Source organism: Pseudorca crassidens, chromosome 19 (genome assembly GCF_039906515.1).
Source record: "Pseudorca crassidens isolate mPseCra1 chromosome 19, mPseCra1.hap1, whole genome shotgun sequence".
Lineage (NCBI taxonomy): Eukaryota > Metazoa > Chordata > Mammalia > Artiodactyla > Delphinidae > Pseudorca > Pseudorca crassidens.
In genome coordinates this window covers 34623140-34639970 of record NC_090314.1, presented here as the reverse complement: position 1 = coordinate 34639970, position 16831 = coordinate 34623140, and the positions used below count along the sequence as shown (strand labels likewise).

Here is a 16831-nt window from a genome sequence, read left to right as displayed (position 1 = left end):
AATTACTGCCCACTAACACCAAAATCCCACTCTAACCAAATAATACTGACTGTGATTTGAAATAGTACTGTAGCATCCTTCTGGCTTGGTGATTTGTACAATGTTGCCAACCTGCTTAGAGAAAAAGAATAAATATACACAAACACATGATCTTAATTAATTAGTTCAGACGACTGATTTCATAATTTAAATTCATAGCTTTTTACTATAATTCTATTATTTTGTTCGCTAAGAACACAGAAAGCAAAGAAATATCAAAAATACTCCCTTAAAACAAGAGCTATATATATACATGTAATAATTATTACATATAATAACAATATGGGCTTCCCCGGTGGCACAGTGGTTAAGGATCCGCCTGCCAATGCAGGGGACATGGGTTCGAGCCTTGGTCTGGGAAGATCCCACATGCCGCGGAGCAAATAAGCCCATGCGCCACAACTACTGAGCCTGTGCTCTACAGCCGCGAGCCACAACTACAGAGCCCACGTGCCACAACTACTGAAGCCCACGCGCCTAGAGCCCAGGCTCCACTGCAGTGAGAAGCCCGCGCACTGCAACGAAGAATAGCCCCCGCTCACCGCAACCAGGGAAAGCCCGCGTGCAGCAACAAAGACCCAACATAGCCAAAAATAAAATAAAAATAAAAATAAATTAAAAAAAAACAAAAAAACCCACAATAGATTTGTTTACATAAGTGAAATTTTAAAACAACCAAAAAGGCCAATGACTGATTCAAATAAATTATTTTATACATGACAAGATGCTATTTACACTTAAGAAAATAAAGTGGAAGAAAATATTTAATGAGATTGGAAAATATTAATAATATATGAAGTATAAGTTATACTGTATGAGCCCACATTTATGAATGCTTGTACATATACATTATATAGAAAAATTACTAAAAGACTACAATCAAAGGGACTTCCCTGGTGGTTCAGTGGGTAAGACTCCATGCTCCCAATGCAGGGGGTCTGCGTTCGATCCCTGGTCGGGGAACTAGATCCCACATGCATGCTGCAACTAAGATCTGGCGCAGCCAAAATAAATAAATAAATATTAAAACAAACAAAACCAAAAAAAACTACAATCAAAAAGTTAAGTTGTTGTTACAAGGTAAAAGTTGTTTTTTTGTTTAGTTATCTACATTTTTCAAATTTTCTACAGTACTTGTGTATTTTTTTACGTGTTATAATGGAATTATTAAGACAATTTCTTGGTATTTAAATGAGGAACACATACTCATATTATACGAATACAAATAATCTAGGAAAACACATTCTTTCAAAATGCTTATGTTCAGAAAAATTGCTGTCAAAACAGGACAAGGTCTGTTTAGGTATGATTTTATTGTGTACTCTACAAAGTAAATAATATAAAACTGAAAGCTGAAAGCAGTTGAGAAATAAAATTCTAAACTCTTATTAACTATGCTCAAATACCGTAACAGCAACAAATACAGATGACCCTTGAACAATGCAGGGGTTAGGGGCACCAACCCTGTGCAGTCCAAAATCCAAATACTCTGCTTCAAAAACAAAGGAATTGATAAATGAGTCACCCAAGGGCAGGAAGCTGAAACAGTTTAGATAGAATCAGGACTCAAACCCTAGCTCTTTTAACTCCACATACTCTAATCTCCAATTGAACACAAAAAAACTCTTCCCCACACTTAAAAGATCTGTAAAATGAAAATACAGATACTACATTTATTGAAAAAAATCTGCCTATAAGTAGACCCATGCAATTCAAACCCTTGTTGTTCACTGGTTAACTGTATAAGAAAAAAAAATTTTTTTTTTTTGGCCGCACCATGTGGCATGTGGGATCTTAGTTCCCTGACCAGGGATCAAACCCGCGCCCCCTGCAGTGGAAGCATGGGGTCTTAATCACTGGACCGCCAGGGAAGTCCCTAAGCAAAAACTTTTAAAGTGTCTTTTAAAAATTACTTTAAAACTGATATAATTTATTCACAATAGCTAAAAGGTAGAAGCAACCCAAGTGTCTGACAGATGAATGAATGGATAAACAAAAGGTGGTATATACACACCATGGAATATTGCTCAGTCTTAAAAAGGAAAGGAATTCTGACATATGCTACAATGAACCTTAAAGACTTTACGCTAAGTCAAATAAAGCCAGTCACAAAAGGACCAATATTGTATGCTTCTGCTTATATGAGGTGCCTAGAGCAGTCAAATTCATAGAGACAGAAGGTAGAATGGTGGTTCCCAGGGGCTGGTAGGAGGGGAGGATGGGGAATTAGTATTTAATAAGCATGGAGTTTCAGTTTGGGAAGATGAAAAAGGTCTGGAGATGGATGGTGGTGATGACTGTAAAATAATATGAATGTACTTCACGCCACAGAATCGTACACTTAAATGGTTAAAATGGTAAATTCTTTGTTACATATACTTTACCACAATTTTTTTTTTTGGCCGCAGCACGCAGAATGCAGGATCTTAGTTCCCTGAGCAGGGATCGAACCTGTGCCCCCCTACAGTGGAAGTGCAGTCCTAACCACTGGACGCCAGGGAATTCCCTACTTTACCACAATTTTAAACAACTGATATAACTGTACAAAATAAGGATTCTAACTTAGAGAAAAATCATAGCCTCTCAGAGTTAAACGGATCATTTCTTTAAATGTCATATAATGTTGATTTGTTTTCAAAAATAATTCAAAAAGACATCTTGGTTTATGATGGTACTCTCTTAATTTTGAAATTGGCCCCTACTCAGGCATAATTCAAAAGAGAAGCAATCAGAGACCATCATCCATTAGCTTTTAGGTTTGTTCTGTCAGGATGAGAATAGAAGAATCCAAAATGTCATATCTTTGTAATTGCAACTGTCTGCATAAATAAAATAACTGTTAAGTAATATGTAATATAAGAATAATTGTGTTAGGGAGTGAAATCATCAACTTTTACAATGCTTTAGGGCTGATGGTCTATCTTTAACGCAAAATAAAACAGAAAAAATAGAGGCATGGAGTATTTAAATCTATCTTATTAAAAAAATCACACTTTTGTTTTTGTTTGTTTGTTTTGCGGTACGCGGGCCTCTCACTGTTGTGGCCTCTCCCGTTGCGGAGCACAGGCTCCGGACGCGCAGGCTCAGCGGCCATGGCTCACGGGCCCAGCCGCTCCGCGGCATGTGGGATCTTCCCGGACCGGGGCACGAACCCGTGTCCCCTGCATTGGCAGGCGGGCTCTCAACCACTGCGCCACCAGGGAAGCCCCCCCCAAAAAATCACACTTTTTGATTCAATGAAACAAAAATTAGCTAACCTTCTGAAAAAGTAGTATCTAAATCACCTCATATCACCATATGTCCAAAAAGGTACCCAGTACATCCAACTTCTCTGAGAAAATTATTGAAAAGCAAATAAGATTTTAAGAAGCATTTATATGTTTATTAATAATCCTAACATCAAATGGGCATTAAGTTTGAAAATCTTCCTCAAATTTCTAGGTAAAAATAAAATTTATATTTCACGTCTGCATCTCAAGAGATTTTTTTTTTTTTGTGGTACGCGGGCCTCTCACTGCTGTGGCCTCTCCCATTGCGGAGCATAGGCTCCGGATGCGCAGGCTCAGCGGCCATGGCCCACAGGCCCAGCCACTCCGCGGCATATGGGATCTTCCTGGACCGGGGCACGAACCCATGTCCCCTGCATCAGCAGGCGGACTCTCAACCACTGCGTCACCAGGGAAGCCCTCAAGAGATCTTTTTAAACAACAAACTAAACCAAAGAATCACTTGGCTCATGGCCCCAGCTGAGATGAAGCTTAACATATGGCTGAACTACATAGTTTAGGTCAGGAAGAAACAGGACAGAAGCACAATTTGTGCTTTAAAACTGAGACACATATGAAACACTGCGCGGGGGTGTTGATGTATTACTCCACTCTACCACCAGATCTCCTTGGCAAACAGTGGTATAATTCTGAACAATCTTGGCCTCATCTTATCATGAATATGCAAACTGGAGGAAAACCCACACAACATACCGGACAGAGACAAAAGTATTTCTCTTAATAACTATTGGAATGTTATTCCATTATTAATCAAAGGGTAAAAATCAGGCGTTTCTAGTGAAGATAGGGACTGGGGCATGAGGCGGAACACTTAAATTCAATTCTCCATGTAAATTTGCCTAGTCAAGGTCTTTAGTTTTCTGCTCAAACTATAAGTGTTCATTTTTATAACTATTTTCCCCCAGCATGAGTTTCTATTTCCATCCTTTCAAGATAAACTAAATTTTAAAACACATACAAGATTTCATACAACTTTAATAACTTAAAGGTATCAGATTTCAAACAATGAAGAACAAAACTATGTTGATTTTATTAAACGAGGTCAACTTATTCTGATTCTATAAAGTATGTACATTACTTATCATATATCTACAGCCTAGGAAAAAAAGCAGTTTGGAGAAAAAGGTTTTTACCTAAAAAGGAGGATAAGAGCTACACCTTCAGATTCGCTGGCAATCAATGCAATAATATAATAACATTCTAGAAACAGCAATTATAGGAGAAAAGGAATGGACTCTATTATAAAGTCAGCTAAAAAATGTGGATACTACTACCTATTTCATAGTTATTTGGAAAATAAAATGAAATTATATATATACATACACAGAGCACTTAGCATAATAAAGAACAGTTAATAAATATTCAAAAAATGGTAGCTATTATTTACTACTTTTTAATCTTTCTGTGCCTTGATCTTCTCACTGCTAGTGATAATTGGCACAGCGTTTTCTAAGAGTTATTGAAGGACTCACAGATATAGAGAATAAATTAGTGGTTACCAGTGGGGAGAAGGAGGGGGCAATACAAGAGTAGGGGATTAAGAGGTACAAACTACTATGTATAAAATAAGCTACAAGGATACACTGTACAACACAGCAAATATAGCCAATATTTTATAATAACTATAAATGGAGCATAACCTTTAAAAATTGTGAATCACTATACTGTATACCTGTAACTTCCATAATAGGGTATATCAACTATATTTAATTTTTTTTAAATAGCTATTGAAGGGATTATATGAAATGTTGTATACAAGGTGCCCAGTTAAATACCTAGCACAAGCAAGCACTTATTAAAATGATAGTATGGAATACAGGTAAAAATTCATAGAACAGCACATTTCCCCTAAATCTATCTATTCAATGTCAGTGTTCTACGCCACCAATTTCTTGGGAAAGATTAGTAAGAAGCTGAAGTCATAAAATGGTTAACTCTTAAGAAAGTAAGGATGATTTTCTGATCTCATGGGTGCCTAACCAATGCTAACTTCTAGAATTTGACAAAGGCAGCAAACTTCTCCTTCTGACGAATGCATAAAAAGATGAAAGAAACATCTTTCTCTGCTCCTATTATTTTTCTCACTCTTAGATGTATTCTATTAGTGAGTATGTAATACTAGAATAATAGTGGAAGACTACTACTGTATACTAGCTCAAGGGGAACTTCTAATAACACTTAAATAGTGGTATGTGCTTTCCAGAAACCTAAATCTGGGAAAATATAAGCAATATGTTCAAAAGACTCTCATCTGGAGAACTGCTGCCAATCTTTACAATACGGTTTGTTGCTGAGAAAAGAATTGCTTTTGTGAATCCAGTACACAATGACTTATTTACAGAATTGGAGGGATGGGAGTTGAATGTAAAGCACTATGTATTATGGGGAAAAAAAGTTACCTGAGGTCTTTGGAAATGCCAGCTTTAAAAGAGACACAAACTGCATGAACTAGTTATAAAAGATGTATACAAATATAATAGGGTCAGCTATGAGCTCAGGGTCAGTAAAACCTAACTTGGTCAGGCTTGATTTTTTTCACTTTGTACAAGAATGAAGAAATGCAGAAAAAGAAATAGATAGTATCTCTGACCAGACCCAATATGTCTTTAAGCAATCCTTTTTTCCATTTTTGCCCACATGCTGTCTCAATTTCCCTATTTTATTGGAGTATTTCCAAACCAAGTTCTCTAGGTTATACCAATTAACTTCAAAGCAGAGATGTTGGCATAAATCTGACATTTCTAGAAGTATAGAATAAAAGACTCCACGGCTTTCAATTGCCTATTTAAAAAAAATGAAAGGTGGTTTGTTCATTTGCTCAGCAGCTTTAAAAACAAAGGTTTCATGCTGCCACAGTTTTATTTTATTTTATTTTATTTATTTTTTTTTTCACAGTTTTATTTTAAAGAACAATACTTGTGAAAGGCAAGTAAGTAACTGGATAATAAAAGTAGGACAGGAAAATATAAAAGAAAACAAAAACAGACACAATTTCACACAGGAAATATATTAACAAACTAAGAAAAACCATCCTATTTTCCACATAATCTAAAGCTAACCTCAAAAGTTTTCCTTTTGTCCTGATTTTACTCTTCTTTCAATCCCTTCCAGGAACACAGAGTACCTACCTCCCTCTGCATGGTTAATAAATGGTACTTGATTTCAAAGAGCTTTAGAAGGTAGCATTCTTTGGCCACCTACTTATTTCAGGAGCACCCCATCATTTCAATATTCCGAAGAATTTCCTAGGCAGTTAAATGTGCAGTATAACAACATGTTTCTATGTTTGCTCTAGGTAATGAAGGCAACAAAAGCTTTAGTTCATGGGGCACTGTAGATCTAATCCACTGGACTAGCTCTAAGAAACTGATAAATGTTCAGTGTAATTAACCCAATACTCAGAATTTTTAACTTATTTCTATACTGACCTTCGCTTCTGGTCCCAATGAAAGATTAGTCGTATTGTAGCAGCATGCCCCCAACTTTCCCCTGAGGGAAAAAGAACATGGTAACTGACTGAGTTATAAGTCTCTCAGAATGCCTCTGACCAAATACAGTTTTACTTTGCTTAATTTAACATAACAAAAGTATATCTGGTTTCAAAAAACCTGGTACATGGGTAACATCCTGAGATTAATAGATTTTCACCTATCTGTGGCAATACTGCAGATCATTATCACTATCCTCTATTTGCTTTTAGAAAACTTCGTAGTTTGAGTCAACATATTTGTCAATCTTCCTTATCATCAGGCTTACTAACGTATTTCAGACCACCAGAAGAAAAGCAAAAGCTCTGACAGAATATTCTTAAAGATTTTAGTACAAATAAACCTTGAAGCACTGTGTTCTAACAAAGCCACGAGTAAGGTTAGAGTCATAAGCCTATTCATTACAGTTTGATTTGTATTTAAATGGATTCAGCACTCCTCCTAAGACTGCGCTTTCTGAGGGAGTCATCTTATGAATATTTATATGCTAAGTACCTGACACAAGAGTTGCCAGAGAGTAGATGCTCAATAAATGTTAAACAACTGAAAGGATGAGTCAGTATCTAAAGGCACTGTGCTCCACACTAAGATTTATCAGTGAATAAGACAGTCTTCTCTACTTTCATGGAGCTTACAGTACTCAACAAGCATCAAATGAAAGAGGTAGAAAAAAATGTATTTAAAAATGTTTATTTGATTAATTGCCTACCCAGTGCAGGAACCAGCAAGGCCTGATTTTTATCAATCTTTGTTGTCATCTGATTGGTTAAAATTACCTACAAAAACAAAATGTGAGAAAATTAGGTGAGTCTCCTCCCAAATTTATCAAGTAAATAGTCACGTGATTTTAGTATTCTGAATATAATCTAATTTAAAGAAAGATATATGTAGGTAATGAAAACTTTTCTCATATATTTTTTAGATATTACCCATAAAAATGAGTAAAATTATCTGAATACATGATTCTACTGAATATAAAACATTTTTTAACAGACTAGAACAAAGAAGTTCTTATTGTGATAATGGAAGGAAAAAAATATAGTAGATAATACATAAAGATCTAAAGAGACCATGTGTAAAAACTTCATAACTAGGAGCACAGGAGACATGGGAATCTGTGTTCTTTACCACTGTTGCCTCTCTAGAATATATTTACTCAAAGGAATATAAAATCCTTAATAAATAACTCAATGTTTATACTTTTAGGGGAGAGACAGTATTACCACTTATGATTTTACAGAAAAAAAAAACTGAGGCAAAGAATTATGAGAAGAGATCTAAAATCATAAAGAGAGCACAGTATAATAGAAGAACTGGGAAAAGATAAAACCCAGTAACAGATCAACTGACCCAAAAATTATGACTATGCTAGTCTGCTGGTAATAGAGATATAGGTGTTGCCTTACTCACAGATGCCCTCAAGGCTAAAAATATTGCTAATTCTTTTGGATTAGATAGTGGCCTATAGAAAAGATTCCATGTTTAGAAAGATAGTAATTTTATTTTATTTACTTATTCTTTGGCCGCACCGCATGGCATGCGGGATCTTAGTTCCTCAACCAGGGATCGAATTCGTGCCCCCTGCAGTGGAAGCACGAAGTCTTAACCACTGGACCTCCAGGGAAGTACCAAAAGATAGTAATTTTAGAGTAGAGATAAAGAAAGTGTTTAAGGCTACCTTAATATAGTAAAAGTCAGATTATCTGGCACCTTCTCATCTAAAATTCTCCAGAAATGGTTATTTTAAATATTGTTCCAATACAGATCTTCCCTCCAGAAATAAGACAGATACTACTTCAAGCTGAAACTGATAAAGAACTTCTAAGAAAAGCAATAAGAAAAGATACCTACTCTAAAAAAGTCATCTATTTCTTAAGAAAACTGAAAAGAAAAGGCTGTTTGGCTGTTCCCACCACAGTGGTCAACACCCTAAAGTTTCTGTTTATCTACGAAGGAGAAATCTGTGATCCATCTAGATCTCAGTCAAGCACAAACTGGATGACAGCACTTCCTCTTAGTTCCTCTCCCCTTAAGTGCCATAGTGGTTTTCCCATGTGTTACCTTATTCCAGGTATCTCAGAACAAGCTAAGCAGGAATTTAAATTGGTAATTCACTAAAATATATGTCTTACTGGCATCCACAACATGTTGAACAATACTCTTTACACACTATCAAGTGTTTAATCTTTAGCAACTGGGATATTTACTTACACCAACACTTTTTGGTTAAAGGTGCACTATTCAATTCTGCAGCCATGAGCCACATATAGCTTTTTAAAACTAATTAAAACTAGAAATTCACTTCCTCTGCAGCATTAGCCACATTTCAAGTGCTCAACACCCATGGAACTACTATATCAGACTGAGCATTTTCATCTTTTTTTCTTTTTTTGGCTGCATTGGGTCTTTGTTGCTGTGTTCAGGCTTTCTCTAGTTGCAGCGAGCGGGGGCTACTCCTCATTGTGGTAGGTGGGCTTCTCATTGCGGTGGTTTCTCCTGTTGCAGAGCACAGGCTCTACGCGCGCAGGCTTCAGTAGTTGCGGCACGTGGGCTCAGTAGTTGTGGCTTGTGGGTTCTAGAGCACAGGCTCAGTAGTTGTGGCGCACAGGCTTAGTTGCTCCATGACATGTGGGATCTTCTCACGCCAGGGATCAAACCCGTGTACCCTGCATTGGCAGGTGGATTCTAAACTACTGTGTCACCAGGGAAGTCCTGAGCATTTTCTTCTTTGTAGAAAGCTCTACCAGACAGCATTGGCTTAGAGAATATTACACATCTTACACATTATCCATTACACATCTTGAGGAAATTGTAAATAGACATACTGGCTTACTAGTTGTTCAACATCCCAAAATAAGAATTTGCATTGTTAGCATATACTTATAATTAACAGTATTTCTGCAAAAATGTTGGGTTTACCATGACATAAATGAAAATTACTGTGTGATTACTCCAAGCTCCTAAAGAATGAGTCTTGGGAGTTCCCTAGTGGACTAGTGGATAGGATTATGGGCTTTCACTGCCATGGCCCGGGGTTCAATCCCTGGTCGGGGAATTGAGATCCCGCAAGCTGCGCAGCACGGCCAAAAAAATTAAAAAAGAATGGGTCTTAAAATAGTGAAGTGGGGACTTCCCTGGTGGCGCAGTGGTTAAGAATCTGCATGCCAATGCAGGGAACAAGGGTCCGAGCCCTGGTCTGGGAAGATCCCACATACCACGGAGCAACTAGGCCCGAGCGCCACAACTACTGAGCCTGCACGCCTAGAGCTGGTGCTCCACAACGGGAGAAGCCACCGCAATGAGAAGTCCACGAACAGCAACGCAATTAGAGAAAGTCCGCGCGTAGCAAGGAAGACCCAACGCAGCCAAAAATAAATAAATTAATTAAAAAAAATAGTGAAGTAATAATCACTTTAAAATTATAAACTTCACTGCTTTAAAAATACTTCTGTGGGCTTCCCTGGTGGTGCAGTGGTTGAGAGTCTGCCTGCCGATGCAGGGGACATGGGTTCATGCCCCGGTCCGGGAAGATCCCACATGCCGCAGAGTGGCTGGGCCCACGGGCCATGGCCGCTGAGCCTGCGCTCCGCAACAGGAGAGGCCACAACAGTGAGAGGCCCTCATACAGCAAAAAAAAAAAAAAAGAAGAAGCCAGACATAAAAGACCACATATTGTATGATTCTATTTATATAAAATATCCAAAAAGACAAATCCATAGAGACAGAAAGCAGACTAGTGGTTGTTAGTGGCTGAAGGAAGGGTGCAATGGGGAATGATGGTTAATGGGTAAGGGAGTTCTTTCTGGGGGTGACGGAAATTTTCTAAAATTAGATAGCTGTGATGGTTGCACAACTCTGCAAATATACTAAAAAGCACTGAACTATGATTTAAAAGGGTTAATTTTATGCTATGTTAATTATATCTAATAGAGCTGTTAAATTTTTTTCTGATAATAATCAAATAAATGCATCTCTAGAAGGACTCCCTCCATATCAGTCTGCAAAGACTTAAAAGACTCAAAGTTGGTAAAGAAGTGGGAAAACAAGAATTCTCATGCATGTTATACACATGAAATTAACATAATATTGTAAATCAAAATATCTCAAAAAAAAAGTCTATCTTCTATTTTAGAAAAAAAGTATAATTGGAATCTAATCAAGAGGAAACATCACAGAAACCCAAAATTGTAACTTTTTTTTTTTTGCCAAGCCATGTGGCATGTGGGATCTTAGTTCCCCAACCAGGGATTGAACCCGTCCGTGCCCCTGCATTGGGAGCGTGGAGTCTTAACCACTGGACGGCCAGGGAAGTCCCCACAGAAACCCAAAATTAAGAGATAATCTCTAAAATCACTGGCTTCTATTCTTCAATACAGTAATGTCACAAAAACAAAGAAAGGCAACTAAAGAGATACAACATCTAAAGGCAATATGCGATTCCAGTTGGCAAAAAGAACGGGAAAAATTTGCTGTGAAGGACATCGTTGGGATAATTGACAGAACAGGAATATGGATTATATACTAAAGTGCTGTATCAATATTAAATTTCCTACATTTGATAACTATACTGTGGACACATATGAGAATATTTCTTGTTCTTAGGAAATACACACTGAATATTATCAGGTAAAAGGATATGATATATGCAACTCTTTTCAAAGTGTTCAGAAAAATATATACATAAACTCTGTGTGTGTGTTTGTGTATGTACAGAAAGAGAGTGGGGAGAGAGAATAAGAATGAAAAAGCAAACCTTGGGAAAGGTTATATGGGAGTTCTTTATACTATTCAAATCAACAAAATAAATAAAATTCTATCTTTTCCCCACTGAACTAAAAAAAAAAAAAAGAAAGGATTCCCATTCATTGTTGTAGAGAATATACTTTGGGATACGCTTTCTGAGGGCAATTTGATAATATATTACAAAAGGTTTAAAAATAGGGATATCTCACTGGCTTAATACTTTCAGAAATGACTGGACACACGGACAAAGAAGCATATATAAAGTTGTTGACTCCAGTGTTTTACATGGTGTTTTACATGGTGAAACACTGGAGCCAACTTTAAAGACGATCAATAGAGAGAGAGGTGGTTAAAAAACTATGCCACAACCATACAGTAGAATACTATATAGATGTTAAGGTAAGGTACATTTATAAACTAGTATGTATGGGAAGAGGTTCATAGTATATTAAGTAAAAAACAACTGTTTGTTTGATTGATTTTAATATGATTTCACTTAAAAAATATGTAAATGTTTACACAGAATAAGTTTGGAAAAATATATACAACAAACTCAACAATAATCAACTCTGGGTAATAGATAATATAATTGCTTACTTTCTACACTTTTGATTGCTTAAAACTTTTTTTACAGCAAGCAAATATAACTTAAAATTGTAAAATGTACTTATTAGCAAAGGTCATACATGCTTCTACAGATGCTAACTGGGAAATTAAAAATCAAGTAAAGAAGAATTTTAAACTAAGAGGAGAAAATATACACTCAACCCACAAAGTCCTACCTCTAGAAGTAGCTACTGTAAATGTTTTGGTCCTTTCAGATCTTTTTCTTCATATGTATAAATATAAATGTACATATATAACTTCTGTTTTCTTCAAAAATTGGGATCACTGGGCTTCCCTGGTGCCGCAGTGGTTGAGAGTCTGCCTGCCAATGCAGGGGACACGGGTTTGTGCCTCGGTCCGGGAAGATCCCACATGCCGCGGAGCGGCTAGGCCCGTGAGCCCTGGCCGCTGAGCCTGCGCATCAGGAGCCTGTGCTCCGCAACGGGAGAGGCCACAACAGTGAGAGGCCTGTGTACCGCAAAAAAAAAAAAAAAAAAAAAATTGGGATCACCCTAAATATATTATTATGTAAGTTGAATTTTTTCACTTACTCATATATCTGGATATATCTTCTTCCATGTTAGTGCATGTATATTTACATTACTCTTCTTAAACACTGCATAGTATTCCATGTTGTTATGTAGATTACTTTTTTTTTTTTTTGGCTGAGCCGTGCAGCACAGCTTGCAGGATATCAGTTCCCCAATCAGGGATTGAACCCAGGCCATGGCAGTGAAAGCCTGGAATCCTAACCACTAGACCACCAGGGAACTCCCTAGATTACTTTTTTAATCAGAAAAGATGAAGCTATTTCTGTTAAAAAACAAAAACCTAAGGAACTATGCAACCCATTAGCCTTGAGTGCCCCCTACTGGGGACTCTTCACTGATATTAACAGAATGCTAAATTACAAATTAATGCCAAGAAATAATTCAAAGACAGGACACTATGTTTTCAGCATATGGCAAAAAAAAATCTAAAAACTCAAAAGAAAAAAGTATGTTTTGAAATTATTTTATTGAGGAGTTATTTACATATGATGTATTACAGCCTTGTGCAAAGGACTCTAATTGGCGGTGAAGACAAGAAAATCAAGGTAAGCAGTTTGATCTTCTCCCATCTCCCTCCCAGACAAGTGTGTATATTTGTGTCAGTGGTAGGATGAGATTGCAAAGAGAGAAGTGAAAACAGGCAATAAAAAAAAGTTTTTACCTCACTCCTTTTTTTTGTTTTGGTTTTGGTTTTTTTTGGCCACAAACACACAGCACGCAGGATCTCAGTTCCCCGACCAGGGATCGAATTCGCACCCACTGCAGTGGAAGTGCAGAGTCCTAACCACTGGACCACCAGGGAATCCCCTACCTCACTCCTTTTATCTCTTTACTTCTGAACTTATCTTTATGTCTCTCCTCACACTACAAATCTAGAAGCATTAGCTCCACCTCTAAACATCTAGGTTGTTTACACTATGTAATTTTTCTATCTGAGTCTGTGATTATACACTACGTAATAATCAAAGACTCAGAGTAAAAGAAAAATGGGGATGTTGGAAGAGCTCACCTGAAAAACGTCAAGTATGTTACAAAGAAAACAATGCAATTATCAAAGATGGCATTTCTTTATCAAAGTCCATTTTTATAACATGGCATCTTGATTATGCTTTTCATTTGCCAGGAAAACTGATATACAACACTTATGACTGGATTTAATATTTTTTATAGAAACCAAACCAAAACAAAACTACATTCAGAACTGTATATCTATATTATTTGCTTTTAGTCAAGCAAATTCTATTTTTGCTATTTCTAGACTGTAACATTTTATTTTTTTACTTTTATTTATTTATTTATATTTGGTCGTGCGTGTGGCATGCGGGATCTTAGTTCCCTGACCAGGGATCAAATCTGTGCCCCCTTCAGTGGAAGCATGAAATCCTAACCACTAGACTGCCAGGGAATTCCCTAGACTTTAACATTTTATATAATCTTGACTTTATAATAAAACTCCCTTTAGTAGTAATACTTACAGCTAATCTGTGGTTATTTGCAAGGCTGATCATTTGCTGCGCTAGGCCATTTAGTAACCGAGTACGAAGAGGTAGGTCATCTAGGTCATGACGAAAAGGAAAAGCAATACCATCCACTATCACTAATCGAACCTAAATAAAGAAGAGATAATGATATTAGGTTTGGTATTTAAAATAAAATAATAAATGGCAACCAAAAAGCAGAGTCCATCACAGGAAAACAAAAAACAAAAAACCTTAAAATCCAGGGTTCTATTTCCAACTCTCCAAAGGCTTCATTTTGGTCAGGTATAAATCTGTTCAGTGCTTTCTGCACTAGTCACCAAAAGTTAAAATGTACTCTGGTTTGATAATTTATCATCTTAAAAAAGTAATTCAACAAAAGAAAAAGGGGCAATTACAATTTTCTTGCAATTTGCCACTACACCCAGTCTTTACAGAGGTGTACTGATGAAAAGCACTTGAAATCTTAGCAAAACCAATTTCTCAACTAAATGTCAATTTTACCTTCAGGGTTCTTTTTATGTTGAAAAAAAAAACCAAACGCTCAAATATTAAATTATAAAACCTTTTTCAAAAGCTTAATTTTTTTTTTCTTTTTGCGGTACATGGGCCTCTCACCATTGTGGACTCTCCCGTTGCGGAGCAACAGGCTCCAGACGCACAGGCTCAGCAGCCATGGCTCACGGGCGCAGCCACTCCGCGGCATGTGGGACCTTCCCGGACTGGGGCACGAACCCGTGTCCCCTGCATCAGCGGGTGAACTCTCAACCATTGCGCCACCAGGGAAGCCCTTCCGTTTTTTTTTTGTTTTGTTTTTTTTCCAAAAGCTTAATTTTTGATATACTTTTTCTTCTTAATTTAAAACATACTATAGGGCAACTAACCATTACAGAATCTGTCATAAGATAGAGTTCAGGAAGAGGCAGGTTTGTCTTGAATTCTAATCAAGAAAGTTCACTTACAGATGATAAACATTTTCATGACAGTTTCATTTCTAATCTGATCTAAATAATGGCTCTTATGGTGAAGTTAGTATAATATATAACCTAAGATCCAAGAACAAATAGAATCTGGAAATTAATCTAAATGTAAACAAACAAAATACTATAAGATTATATATATTTTTCTACCTAATGAGGACTAAGCTAAAGAACAAGCTTTTGTGAAGCACTGTTTTAGTAAGACATTTTTATATCTTTTATTCATTCCTTCATTCAACAAATATTTATTTGACACCTACTATATGCTAGTCACTGTTCCAGGCATTGGGGAACAAGAAATAAGATCCCTGTTCTCTTGGAGCTTACGTTCTAGTGAAGTAAGGGACAATTAATGTGCAAACAAATATATGAATAAGATAATTTCTTTTTTTTTTACTCAATGAATTGCAAGTTTATTATAAAAGGATATAACTCAGTGCCATAGGATCCAGCTATCCCACTCCTAGGCATATATCTGGAGAAAACTATAATTCAAAAGATACATGTACCCCAATGTTCATAGCAGCACTATTCACAGTAGCCAAGACATGCAAGCAACCTAAATGTCCATCAACAGATGAAGGGATAAAGAAACTGTGGTACACATACACAATGGAATACTAGTCAGCCATAAAGATGAATGAAATAGTGCCATGTGCAGCAACATGGATGGACCTAGAGATTATCATACTAAGTGAAGTAAGTCAGAAAGAGAAACACAAATACATATGATATCACTTACCTGTGGAATCTAAAATATGACACAAGTGAACTTATTTACAAAACAGAAACAGACTCACAGACATAGAAAACAAACTTGTAGTTACTAAAGAGGAAAGGGGATGGGGGAGGGATAAATTAGCAGTTTGGGATTAGCAGGTACAAACTACTATATATAAAATAGATAAACAACAAGGTCCTATTGTACAGAACAGGGAACTATATTCAATAGCCTGTGATAAAGTACAATGGAAAAAAAATATGAAAAAGAATATGCGTATATATGTATAACCAAATCACTTTGCTGTATACCAGAAACTAACACAACATTGTAAATCAACTACACTTCAATTAAAAAAAAAAAAAAAGAAGGATATAACTCAGAAACAGCCAGATGGAAGAGATGCATAGAGAAGGTATGGGGAAGGGACACGGAGCTTCCATGTTCTCTCCGAGAGCCATTCTCCTAGCACCCCAACGGGTTCACCAACTCAGAAGCTCTGAATAAGATAATTTCTGATGATGATAGGAGCAAAAAAGAAACTAAAACTGGGTGAAATGACAAAGAATAAGTAGGTGAAGGGGTAGAGGGAAGCTAACTTAGACTAGATGTAAGGAAGGCATCCGTAAGGACTCAATAGAACTGAGTCCTGGATAAGAACCTCTAGGAGGGAAAGACAACCCACATACAAGGATGCGGAAGGGCAAAGGCCCTAAGACACAAACAAGTTTGGCATGTTTAAAGGGTCAGAAAAAAAGTAGTGAGGGGGAACAGGAGGAAATTACATCAGAAAGAATCAATGGTGTGCTGAGGCCAAATCCTACAAGCTCCTGAGCCAGGTGCTAAATTTTTAGAAATTTTACAAATCCATCATTAAATACAGTCATTAGTAAAATTAAGCTATATACATTAAAATATGGATAATAAATACTGAAAAC

The 16831-nt window shown here is 36.7% G+C and overlaps 1 protein-coding gene across 5 annotated transcripts in view; it reads right to left on the bottom strand.

The window, feature by feature from the left end:
- RAD51C (RAD51 paralog C) overlaps positions 1–16831 on the bottom strand; it is a 53726-nt gene that overhangs the window by 24518 nt on the left and 12377 nt on the right. For 2 of the 5 annotated variants that reach the window (XM_067714096.1, XM_067714101.1), the window contains exons 5-8: positions 14190–14321; positions 7524–7590; positions 6755–6815; positions 51–114 (exon numbers count right to left, since the gene is read on the bottom strand). In XM_067714096.1, the coding sequence (XP_067570197.1) occupies positions 51–114; positions 6755–6815; positions 7524–7590; positions 14190–14321 (324 nt within the window). The remainder of the gene's footprint in view (positions 1–50; positions 115–6754; positions 6816–7523; positions 7591–14189; positions 14322–16831) is intronic. The other 3 variants (XM_067714098.1, XM_067714099.1, XM_067714100.1) reach the window with 3 other exon arrangements.